The 12,999-nt window shown below is 29.3% G+C and overlaps 1 protein-coding gene across 1 annotated transcript in view; it reads right to left on the reverse strand.

Annotated features, from left to right (window-relative positions):
- Nos (Nitric oxide synthase) overlaps positions 1 to 12,999 on the reverse strand; it is a gene marked incomplete in the record, with an annotated part of 116,843 nt that overhangs the window by 47,455 nt on the left and 56,389 nt on the right. Inside the window, 1 exon segment of the mRNA XM_067045864.1 lies at positions 12,459 to 12,595. Within this exon segment, the coding sequence (XP_066901965.1) occupies positions 12,459 to 12,595 (137 nt within the window).

Consider the following 12,999-nt stretch of genomic DNA (forward strand, 5'->3'; position numbering starts at 1 on the left):
TTTTTTGCTTGAAAATATTAATAAGTGAACAAATAATTTCATGCATGCTTCTATGTATCCAATTTTCGAACATTTATATAAATTAAATATACCAAAGGCAAATTGTTTACATTATATCACATTACCATTAAAAAATCACATTAAATGATTTTGAGTTTTTAAACTTTAAAGAAACCGGAAATACCTTGATTCAATTATTTAAATTTAGCCCTAAAATTTATAAATGGTCAAAGTAGAAAGTAATCCTGCTTGGATCATGGAAGAATTAACGTAAAAAATAATTGACACGTCAGTGGTCAGTTAGCTGCTTCCCGTCCCCTTTACACGCCACTATCCCTGATGAAGACCTGAAACTCAGGTCGAAACGTCGGCATAAAATAAATAAATATTGTTTTGTTTATTTATGTTGTTCTTTGCTGACCGCACCCCCCGATAAACTTCTTCAATTAAAAATAATTAATATAGTATACAAGCAACCAAATTAATTTATACATATATATATTGATAACTTAAACAAGTTAGCATCATAAGGTAGAACACACTACAGTTAAGAATTTTTTGTGATAATTATTTGAAGAGAGTGTATGTACTAAACAATCTATGTTTTTCTCATTGTAGGGCATGACTATGCAAACAATATTGTTCCGAAATGTCGCCAAAAAATGTATTATTACAAAGTAATCATTGATTGATCCTCAAGACCCACCAAAACAAATGTATATATATAAATAAATGATTTACCATAACTGAATGTGAATAAGATGGCAACGGGTTGTTGTCAGAAAACAACAAAATAAAGTTAACTATTTATTTGCGGACGTGTCGCTCCACTTTGGAGGGCTTAATTAGGGCTACAAAATAACTAAAAATATGAGAAAAATGTAAAATAATAAGACTCAATAAAGTAAACTACGGTGGGGTTAAAAATGAAATGAATTTTTGATGACCACTTCATGTGGATTGACAGACCTTTTTTAGCAAGCATGGGTCAATTATCCTTCACCATTAAATGTCCAAGAGAGTAAAATAGTGTCTTAAAACGGTACCTCAACATAAAATTGAATTTATCGGAAGAAAAAAAAATGAATGTTCCTCAAAACCCGATAAATTGGCCACTATTTCCGTATCCATTCTCTCCAATCTTTCCCCTAAGGCTTTCCAATACTTTTCCACTTAAAAACTTAAATAAGAATCTTTTAAATTTTTTCCTATATCTCTTCTATTCGTCCTCCTCTCTATTCCAAATACCACTACGTCCTTAGGAAGCCGAAAAGGCCTGAATATATTTCTAAAAGTGAGCTATGTAGCATTGGACATGGCGAAACATCGTTCCGAAGAAACTTGAAGAAATACCTCTCAAACTCACAAAGGAAGTAAATTCGCTCTTTAAATATTCAAGGAAATTTTCTAGTTTCCAGAATCCAGATTGGAATTTCAAGGTTCCGACGGGAATATTGCCCTCAGAGGGAAAAGTCTGTTACTAAGATGGATACTGGGTATCTTTCCTTACAAGCTGGAAATAAAAGGGAAGGAATTTATTAATGAAAGGAAATTTATTCGATTCTAGGAACAATCCTTTAGGATAGAGCAAGGATAAAGCGAGAAACATTTTCTTAATCGTATTTTAATTGGTCCAATTAATAACAAGTGTACTCCTAGCAAAAAATTAGTGTTTAACTTGTCAAATACAGACCAAAAGTAGAAACTGAAACGCCATTAATCATCCACAGACCAACAAAGATATTGATAGAAACCAACGCGCTTGCAACTGTCTTTACGTAATTAATCCGATGAAACAACACGACTCAAGCTTTTATAGGTATTTAATCAGAAATACTAATTTATTAAAAACAAAATCAACAAATCATTCTTGGAGATATCGTGTTTCAACCATCGTTTTGTAAGGTGACTATATTATTGTTTCTGACTTCAAGAATTCGTTCGATACGTCTCTAAAAAGAGGTACTCATTTTAATTTCTTTTAAAAGCAAAACGTTTTTTTATTTTCAATTTTCATAACCTATATTTTATTTAATTGAAGAGAATTAATACAACGATATTAAGCTAATAAAAGCAAAAATCATATGTATAAATTGAAATATAAAACATAATAAAGTAAAACTAATCAAATAATTATAAAACAATTTTATACAATATAAAGAAAATTAAATTTAAGTGACAATAAAATAAATACACATTCGGACCTATATACAATATTTTCATTTAGTCTTGTGTATGGCAAAGCAAGGCTCCAAGATATCACAGCGCTTCTCTCTCAACAGCGTCATTAATATATTGATTTTTTTTTTGTTATCACATAGAAATAGATTCGGCATTTTGTTAGGAAGTACTGTTTCGTGAACAACGGCTGTGCAAGAAGCCGATTTGTTCATTATCACCAGATTTTTCCCCAATTCATGGTTTCAACTTCATGAGGTTGGGTGGGCCACGAAGGACCCTCAAACCCACAGGGTTGACTTGTGGGCTACAGTAACAGAATAAATAATAATCTGCCACAGCCGGATTCGAGGTCCTTGGAATTAGCAGTAGATAACTAAAAATACTCGAAAGATAATAAGCCCGTTAAGAATTTTAAGGAACTCTTACACAATATATTTAATTAAATAGAAGCAACAACTACAGGCACATCGGTACAATATTTTCCTCTCTATATTTTGTCGATTTCTGCACCAACATCTTCTTTGATTTGATCTATTGTTAATTATAACTAATTTAGTGGAACTTTCGCTCAACAGCTTGTTATTAGCATTTTCTTATAACAATTTTATTATAATTTACCGTTAATTACAGTTATATACTGCTGTCATAACTATGTCTAAAATATATATTTTATAAATTATAATCAGATTAATATATATGTTAGTGTGTGGTAAAAATGCTAAAGGCTCGTTACAGAGTGACAATTTCCTACCGTGATAGCACTGTCAGAGAGGTAGTGTGACAGTGTACACGTGTACACGACAGTACTGTACACGTGTTGAAAGAAATCATAAAACCTGTTGACAGTCAGTTGGAAAAATGATTATTACAGTTCATGCGAAATCTCCATCATTCTTAAAAAGTTAAACACTTTGAATAGAATTAAGTTCAAGTACAGAAATAATTGAAACGTGACAATGGATGAGAACAATGTTTGCCTGCCAAATCACCATTACAATAGGTAAAGTGTATAAGGTGTGACAATTCATTGTCTGTGTCCTTTAGCTTCACTGCTGCTACATATATTACCAACTATCACACAGATCTAGGGTGACAGTAGTGCCAGTAAAGTACATGCCTGCTACTATTATACAGTCTACACCAAGGCAGTGGCTGCGACAATTGCTGCAATGTTTTAGCACCTTTATTGTTACAAGCAGTGGATATTCTTCATAGCTGCGGCCAGTATTAAAACACGGCTCACTTCCAAATTTAATTAAAAAATTAAATTGCATATTTGTATATTCAATCATAACAATAATTTTTAAAATCTAGTCTAGTAGATTTAACAACACTTTTAAATATGCCTTGATTTAACCTATCTCCACTCCCCGTTTTAAGTAAATGTTTCTAAACTGATACGAAGGACTGTCGCTAAAAAGAGTTTTTAGTGTGGCGGGTATGCCGGGAAGGATTGCCTTCTAATATTTGTTGTATTATGATCTCCTCTAGAAAGATTGTGACATATAGTACATTTACCAACACACTTCTTATAAGTTTATATTTCGAATTTAAGTAAGGCAGGAGTGGCAGGTTTCACGCCGTTTTTCAATTTTTGTCTCTATTTGAAAATTGCTCGATTTAACTATCTTAAGTCTTCTTTTAATTATATTATTAATTTATTTTTATGATTTCATACATTTTTAAAAATTTATGATTTTCAAGGAACGTCAATTAATGAATTAATATATTATTGGGATTAAACAGGTCCACTGAAATATACATTTAAAATATCACTATTATGTTCCCTTGACAGAAAAGGGGTAGACACCATAATGAGAAACGAAATTAGTCTGGGGCTGAACAAACTATTTTAGAACCCTAAGTCTACACAGCTATAGCTTACTACTTGCGAGTATTCGTGATTCATGATATTGAATAATAATTTTATTTGGAATAAATTTTGTGATACACTTTATAAATTCAACTTTTTGATTTGGTCAAGTATAAAACACACGACATATAAATAGGACGTGAGCTCGTGTTGAGGTATGTTGTTGACGATGATTTTTCGAAAATCCAAATTTAGTTTTCAGAAAAAGTACTCCTATTTTCGTTTTGGATTGGGTTGTTATTAATAGAGGGCGCCACTATGCTAAGAGGCCATCTGTTATTCTAATCTGTTATTTATTACCTGAAATCTAGATTCCTTCTGATCAGTTAAAAGTTGTGTACCTCATCGGCCTGTGGTTAGCCTTTTCATTCACGCCTAAAAATATTATCATCAGGAAATTCCTTGCTATTTATAAATTTCTTCTAGGAATAGACATTAATAACAAAAGAAATAAACATAGCTCGAAGTCTCTTGAAAAACACAAGGCCAGTCAAAGGGTCAGATACACGTAACTTCACAGCCTCTACTTCTGCTTTCCATGAAATCTAACCTTAGATTTTATTTATGCAGTTACTCAGTTTTTTTAATGAGCTCGAATGTGCCTTGCACCTGATCAAAACATTTTAAATGTAGAATGTTTTACAATGGTAAAACTCAGATATAGACTTTCAGATTAACGTCCCGCTAAATTCATAATTCTGAATCTCACAGACTTATGCGTTCTATTGAAAAGTTACGTTAGGAAAAATATTTTTAAATAATAATCAAAGGACTTTATCGATAAGTATACATATTTTTGATCGCACGATTTTGGGAAAAAAATGTATGTATATCCTGTGTAAAAAAAATTGAAAGCTTGAAATAGGGTATTAGAATATAATTTAATAACCGGGCGGTATATAATTTTCTTTAGATTAATTATCAAATGGAATGATGGTATCTTATAAATATTATAAAAGAAATCACAATAAGAAAAACATAATTAATTGTAAAAATATCTAGTAAAAAGTACTAATAAAAATAATGGGTTCTTAAAAAAATTTGTATATGCAGCAATAAGACCATAATAACAATAATACATTTTTGCAGCTTCTTCTTTGAAGGTAAAATACAAAGAGTAAAAAAGATTTTGTATTTTAACGAAACAAAATACAGAGTATAAACTTGTAAACTAAAGTAAGAAAAAATAAATATCATACCTATTAAAAAAAGGAATAATTTTTAGTTATTTTAGATATAAAAAGTACTAACATACGTTTAAATAATTAATTACTGAATTTCAGTTAATATGCATCTTATCAAAAAAAATAACTCAAAATATGGAAATATTACTTTAAAATTTAGCCTCTTTCAAAATATATAATAATTATCGATATATATATATATATATATATACAACACTAGAAAACAACGAATAAAAAGTAGAAATAATTACCTAAATTGTTGTTTATAAATAGCTTTTATTATATAAATAGATTTTATTTATAACTTTTTTGTTTTTAGTTCAAATGGCTAGGAACTTCTTTTACTGTGATTGTTATCCATACATTTATTAATCACCCATTGAAATGATTTGCTAGGAAGGAGAAAATTGAAAAACATAAAAATATTAATAAATAAATTTGTACTAATCTATTAATAAATGTATAACTAAAGAAACTAATTAAAATTATTAAAAAGTTTGTTCCATTTTTTTAAAATCACGTATTTAAAGTGTAACGATAGAATTAGAACAATAAGAAGCAACAGATGCTGAAGTTATTTCTGCCTGTCCTAGTGAAAACAACAAGTTATTAATCTTGTCTTCTGTTTAAACAGGAAGTCTTGCCATTTGCAGAACATAAATTATCTACAACCACTAAACAATGCTCTGTATTTGGCGATAAAACACAGAGCGATGGATATAGTTCATAAGTGTTAACTTTCAATGTGGTGTTGCATACAAAATAATTAAAAACAAAAATTTTTTTTTTTTTTTAAATAATTTCTTATAAGTTTTTTCCAGCTAAATTATCAATTCCACACACTGCGGGCACGTATTTTATTGTCAACAATCTACTTTCTGTGTATAATATAATAAAGCGGGTGAAGTTTAATATAAGTTTGTTTTATAAAAATGAAATTAGGTGAATGCAAAAAATATCATTAGATCTTAATTATTTATACTTTATACGTGTAAATGGCAAACAAATATTTAGTTAAGTATTACGATCGTGAAAAATTTTATATCAGAATTTTAATGTTCCTTGATTCCATATAATTGTGTATACTTATGGTAGGATTACGTCTTGGTTCTAACAGTAACTTTTTGGAAAAAAAAATAATTCCACTTATACTATTGGTGCTACACTTTTTTTTTTTTTTACAATTTTCCACAAAACGGCTCAAACAATTATGATTAAACTAGTATATTAGTGCACAATTAAATTGTAATTAATATCAGTTTATTGAAATAGTCAATAAATACTAATATGCCGAATTTTTTTAAATGGCTTCTTCTAAACAGATTTTCTAGTCTTATTTTTTTTTTTTTTACTAATACTTTTTATTTATTGATAGATATTACAGTATGCCACATAGTTGTGGGCAATAGGTAATAGTGATGAATGATCTCATACATACTAAAATAAAATTTAAAAAAAAACAAACTCTCTTAAAATATATACAAACAGAAGAATAAAAAAAATGAACATAATCAAACTATCTGTATGAAAAATAAAATAACATAATGATAAAATAATATAGTCTCTAGTCACATTTACACTCTAATATACAATATTTACACAATCGACCTGAGGATCCCTGAGTCCACTCTATCCCCCACGTGTGAGGGGTAGACCAGAGCTCAAAAGATCCCAGCGCATCCCTCTCGCCCCATCACTGGTAGTGAGTCTCTAGTATTCTAAATTTTGTTTTTAATGAAATAATTATCCGTAGTAATAAAAATTGGATAAACATAAACTATGAAAGAATTCCATTTATATCTATTTTTTTTTTCAGGTTGAAAACTAATATCTGAAAATGAGAGTAAATGTTCGAATAACTTGAAATATTACTGGTAATAGCGAGTGATTCTTTTACGGGATATAATAATGTGTTCTAATTCATAAATTATACCATTACTGAAATGGCTGATGAATAAATGTAAGAACATATATAAAACTTCAATCAACTTTAGCTTCAACAAGAATTCCAACAATGTTGTATGTGATGACTGTAAACGAAGCATTTACCGCCACTGTGACTATTTAGAATTGATAACAGTAAACAAGGTCCAATAGGAAGGCAGTGGGTCTTTGATTACTGAGAGATAGCCGCTCTCGACTGAGATTAAAGGCAGTAGTCAGTATGCAAATTCCGAGGATATCCGACTTGACACTGAACCAACCTCAATTTCAAATCGTCCAATTGACAAGATCAATAGATTTCGCGATATCTTGGTAGTATCTGACAAAGTAATGTGTCAATTAAAGAAGATAAAAATTGTAAAAAATACAATCAGAAAATATTTATTAATAATTAGATGCAAGGTCGATAAGAAATGTTTTATAGAACCCAACTGTAGAGCTCCGTATTGCGGGTTCTGTGCAACCTCTGCCCATTACCATTTTTAAATTATATCAATAGAACATTTATCAATAATAGCAAAAGATATCCAAAAAGTCTGAATACTTCTTTATTAAATCAGATCACATGTTCGACGTTTCAGTCAATCCGCCCTGAGTGAATAATAAATTAAAGGTTAAATAAATAAATATCTTATTGATGCGGAGAAGATGGTTGGGGGTTGCGGTCAGAGAATAACACAAATAAGTTAAAAAAATTATTTATCAGTGCTAACGTTTCCGCCAAAAATTCTAGCCTTCATCAGGGCTTAAAACAAGAAAACAAGATAACAACCAGATAAAGGATATATAGAAAGTTTAAAGTAAATACTTGTAGTGAATGAATATAAAGTAATGAATGAAGTGGGGAAAAAAATATATATTTAGCTATATTCATTCTGTAAGATTATTTATTTTAATCTTTAATCGAGAGGGAGTGAGGTTGATTTTAAATATAAAACTAGCATTTTATAGAATGATAAATTTCTCCTAAGGTCACTAATAATATTTGTTAAGGCACTTCGATAACTCCAAAAAAAAAAAGATTTAATTAAAAAAGGAGATAAATGTTGATGGGTAGCAACAGAGATTTTGTAAGTAGTAATGCAATTCAATTTACAATGTATTTGGACTATATTGTTGAAAAGAAAGAGATCTATTTGTTAATCAGATCATTTTAAGAAATAGGATAAAATAATAATATAATAATAAAATACTAAAATAATACCCCGCATATTCCTGTAGAACAGATCTGTTACCTAGGACTACATCTCAGCAAAGACTGACTTGGAATCCTCATACAAGACTGTAAAGCAGGAGACTGCTCATCGATTCTGACTATTACAGCACTTACTAGAGAAACGGTCTAAACTTACAATCCAAAATCCGTTATGCTCCTTACTTTGTCCCAAATTAAGACATCCGTCAGGAACTCAAGGTTCCATATGTTCCTGTTTAGGCCAGAACCAGATACCAATCCTTCTACGATAAACTTCCCTACCATCCAAACCCACTTGTTCTAACCTGGCTTCTCCCTCAAAAACTGATAATGTTTCTAGGCGTCTAAAAAGAAAATGGACTCGAGATCTTTTCCTCTAGAAATGTTATTGGAGTTCTATCAAGGGGTAAATTGTCTACATGTCTGTACCATGCCATTACAATGTAACACATCAAATTTACTGATAGTATATATTTTTAATACAATAGTTAATATAAATAAATACATTTTTAAAAAATGATTAATCGGTTTATATTGTTTAATCAACTTTTTTCTTTTTTTTTTGTTCATTGTTTTTAATTATCAACTTTTGTGAAAAAAATTTAATTGCCTCAAAATTTGAGGTTTCACTATTGAAAAATCAATGGAACTAATACCTTTTGTTAAAATTACATTTTAAGAAGTAATTTAATTTCCTACGAAAAAAAAATAAAAACCATCGGAATCGAACAGTTATCACCAAGATAGGACATATTGAATTTTATCGGTGTTTTTAAAAGTACTCCTACTTAGGGAGGTTTACGTTTATTTGAAATCTCAAATCAAACTTTTATAATAACATTTGTAACTAATTAGATTTTATATAGTCCTCTCAAATCAGTTTTACCCTCAACCGTTAGCCAATGAAATGTCATACATTTAATTACTATATTTTATTTATATCATTAAATTTTCGTATAATTGAAATAAGAGAAATAATATTTATTAAAAGACTTTTAGATTACTTCAGGATTATATTGTCTATTAAGATGGGATATGTATACAACAAAAAAATAGGCCCAAAAAATAAATTTCGGGATGGTATTAACCTCTTTATTTCGGTTGAATAAATTCATCTTTTCAACCTCTATGCCCGTAAATTTGATAAATAAATCGAATATCACATCTCCCGTTTTTGTGCCCAGACATCAAATGATATTGCTATTTTTTGTTTTTGTTTTAGATATTACTGATGTTATAGTTTATAGTATATAGATAATTGAAAAAAAATATTATTTTATATTATCTGCTAGAATAGATTATTTTTTGAATTATTTTATTTTTCTTTTAATTCCGGCAGAATTACACTTCCTCTACATCCGAACCTAATTTAAAAATGTTTGTGAATTATTCCCCATCATGTTGAGTTTAGGCCAACCTTTTTTGTATGAGACTATCTCCAGAAGAAAATGATTGACTATGATAAAAATAAATGATTAGGTTTTTTTTTTTTTTTTTATAATTTGAAGATATCTAATTTATAATGTTTTTTAAAACATTTGTATTACGAAATTTTGACCGGTTTTCTAATTAATAAACTTTTTTTCCTGGTATATATCACAACCACTGTTGGGTAAAAAATAATTTCAAATAAAATTACCACTATAATGTAAAATTTCTTAAATAAAATTATAATTTCATTTAATTTTGATTTCTAATTGAGACTAAATCATAAATAACTATGCGCTCCGCAACCACAATTACGAGTTGAACAAAAAGTAATTGGCATAACTAATTAAAATAAAATATAATAGTAATTACTTTTTGCCCAACACTGACCTCAATTTAATATAATGGACTTCTTTAAAGTATTGTTAAAGTATGTCCTTAATGTTTTTGGTTGATACTAATTCCTACAAAGACGGAGTTTGAATCTTAATTAGATTCAATAAATCTAGAAAAATCTAGGCGTACAAATTGAATTTTTTTTTGTCACTATCTTCAATTTATTTTTTCAAAAATAAAAAGGAAAAAGATTATGTTATCGATTTTAAACAATAAGAAATATGAACAAAATGGTGGTCGATAAAATGAAACTCTAAAATATTTTTAAAGTTATTTATCGTGGTTAATAAAACATTTATAAGAAGTACCAACTTGCCTAGGAGAGTTCTTTGGTCAACTAGTTTTTCTTTAGTTTTCGTAGGTTCATTATTTTATTAACTTTGTATTTCCTGAGATAAGTCTTCTAAAACCAACATTTTTTTTTATAAATAAAGAAAAATTAATATTTTGTGGATTCACTTTGGCAAATATACTGTTACTAGACCAACGGTTGTGCAAGGAAGTGATTTCATCTGAATCACGATTTTTTCTCAATTAAGGGTTCCCACTTTATAGGCCTTCTCCCCCCCTCCTAAACCCACAGGATTGACTCACAGCTACAGTAACAGAATAAATAATTGTCTCTTATTTTACAAATAATACAACTGTTTATTTAATTGTAATAATTGTTGTTCAAATTGTATGACTGTAATTTCTATTTATTCTATATTCCAGACTGTATTATTTTTTTCAATATAGTGAAAGTATCAACGCAAACTTCAATGATCCACTTTTACTCTCAACTTTTTATTTAAAAAAACTTCCAACGTTTCGGCCCTTTTCAAGGAGACAGCCTATAAAAATTATTTTCATGTTATTAATAAATAGCTTACTCATTTCAAAATGATTGATTGGAACTGTTATGATATTAATTTAATATATATTTTTGTTTTTAAAGATATAAGATATGGGCAATTAGCCAGCAAAGAAATACAATTTAATGAATATCGATGATTAAGGTAGGTTCAAAAACATTAGTATTATGTGAGGAGATAATTGCATAATAAAGAAAATTGCATCATTGAGAACCAATATAAAACGAAATTAATGTTGGAATTTGAACAGGAGAAGTTGGAGAACGAACATATATATATATTTTTTTTTAATATAGTGAAATCAGGAAAAATAAATAAATTTCCATATTTTATCTCAGCATTTTAATTTTACTTCTTTTAAGTGTCTCTTAAAAAACATCGCTCGTAATCACTTTAGCTTTTTTTGTATTGCAAATAAAAATCAACATTATATAAATTTATTTTTGGCAAATATCCTGGAAACTATTAGATGACTAATAACTAAGTAAATAAATTTTCGTTCTTGATCAAACCTGAATATTCACTCTAATCTAATATATCTTTGAAGAAACATATTTAAAATCATGAGAATAAATCGTACATTTAATAGTAACAGTTACTTATCAATAGTAACGGGTTACATTCCTAAGATATTGCTGCAATCATCAATAACCGAAGAGTATTTCTCTATGCGGAACAGCTACAGAACGATAAAGTAAGAAAAACAGGGAACAAGGCGATACTACTCAAGAATACTGATCATTGCTACTGATTCGATGAATTTAATATCACTACCACTATCTGTTACAGTCACTATAGTTTCTACCTCCATTTTATCATTCTCTCATTCAGACCGATATTACTCAATGTCGTAAATCTATCTGGAAAGATAGTAAGAGAATTCAAATAAATTCGGTGTAGTATTACCAAGAAATAAATTGGAATTACTGGTTACATTTACAGAAATCATCCCATGTGAACATTTCAACTCTACAACATTAGAATCTTTAAAGACTTAATCACTGTATAAATGTATAACCAAAAAATTAAAATCTGTTCTGCTACAACCTATAGAGGGTCAGGGGTTCAGTACTTTATAAGGAAGTACTTTTACTAGACCAATGGTTGTACAAGGAGGTGACTTAGTCATAATCACGCTCAACTGCCAGATTTTCACCCAATTAAGGTTACCCAATTTATAAGGTTGGAGGGCTCCAGAACCCACAGGGTTGACTCAAGGTTACAATGTAACAGAAACAAATATTCTGCGCAGCCGGATTCGAAGCTAGGTCCTTGGAATTAGTAGTATCGTACCTTACCACGGTGCCACCGCGGTCCCCTAATGTATAACCAAGTACACCTGTATTCGTAAAACGTATTAATATACTAAATAATCACCAGGAACTACCACTCGTTGCACTTACCTTCTAATTGAGGAAAAGTACTGATCAAGAAAGTCTTTGGCGTGCTTAAGAAGGTCTTCTTTGCTCCTTTGTACTGGTTTCAAGTTGTACTGATAGACCTGACTGCCCAAGCACACCCTCGAAGTACATCCTGCATCCTGTAATCATGGATATCGTAAATGATACATGAATAAATTTCGTAAAAGTTGAATGCCTTAAAGTATTACAATAATTGAATATAAAACTAATGTAAAAAGAAAGATGTTTCAAAATGATATTTTCCAGTAAAAAAAAAACTACCAACGATTTCATATCTATGTGCTTATACTAATGTTATACTAAAGATATCCCTACATAAATTCACAAGAGCACCTGAGAGATGGAATTGATAAACGTACTTACGATAGCAGATGGGATTTTGTTATCTATTTATTAGTTATGTATCTATCAGGCTATCTAGACAACATACAGATAACTAATTGGTTATATAATACCTTTTGTTAAAATTACATTTTAAAAAGTAATTTAATTTCCTACGAAAAAAAATAAAAACCATCGGAAT

This window comes from Halyomorpha halys, unplaced genomic scaffold (assembly GCF_000696795.3).
Source record: "Halyomorpha halys isolate HHAL.00 unplaced genomic scaffold, Hhal_1.1 Scaffold10.1, whole genome shotgun sequence".
Lineage (NCBI taxonomy): Eukaryota > Metazoa > Arthropoda > Insecta > Hemiptera > Pentatomidae > Halyomorpha > Halyomorpha halys.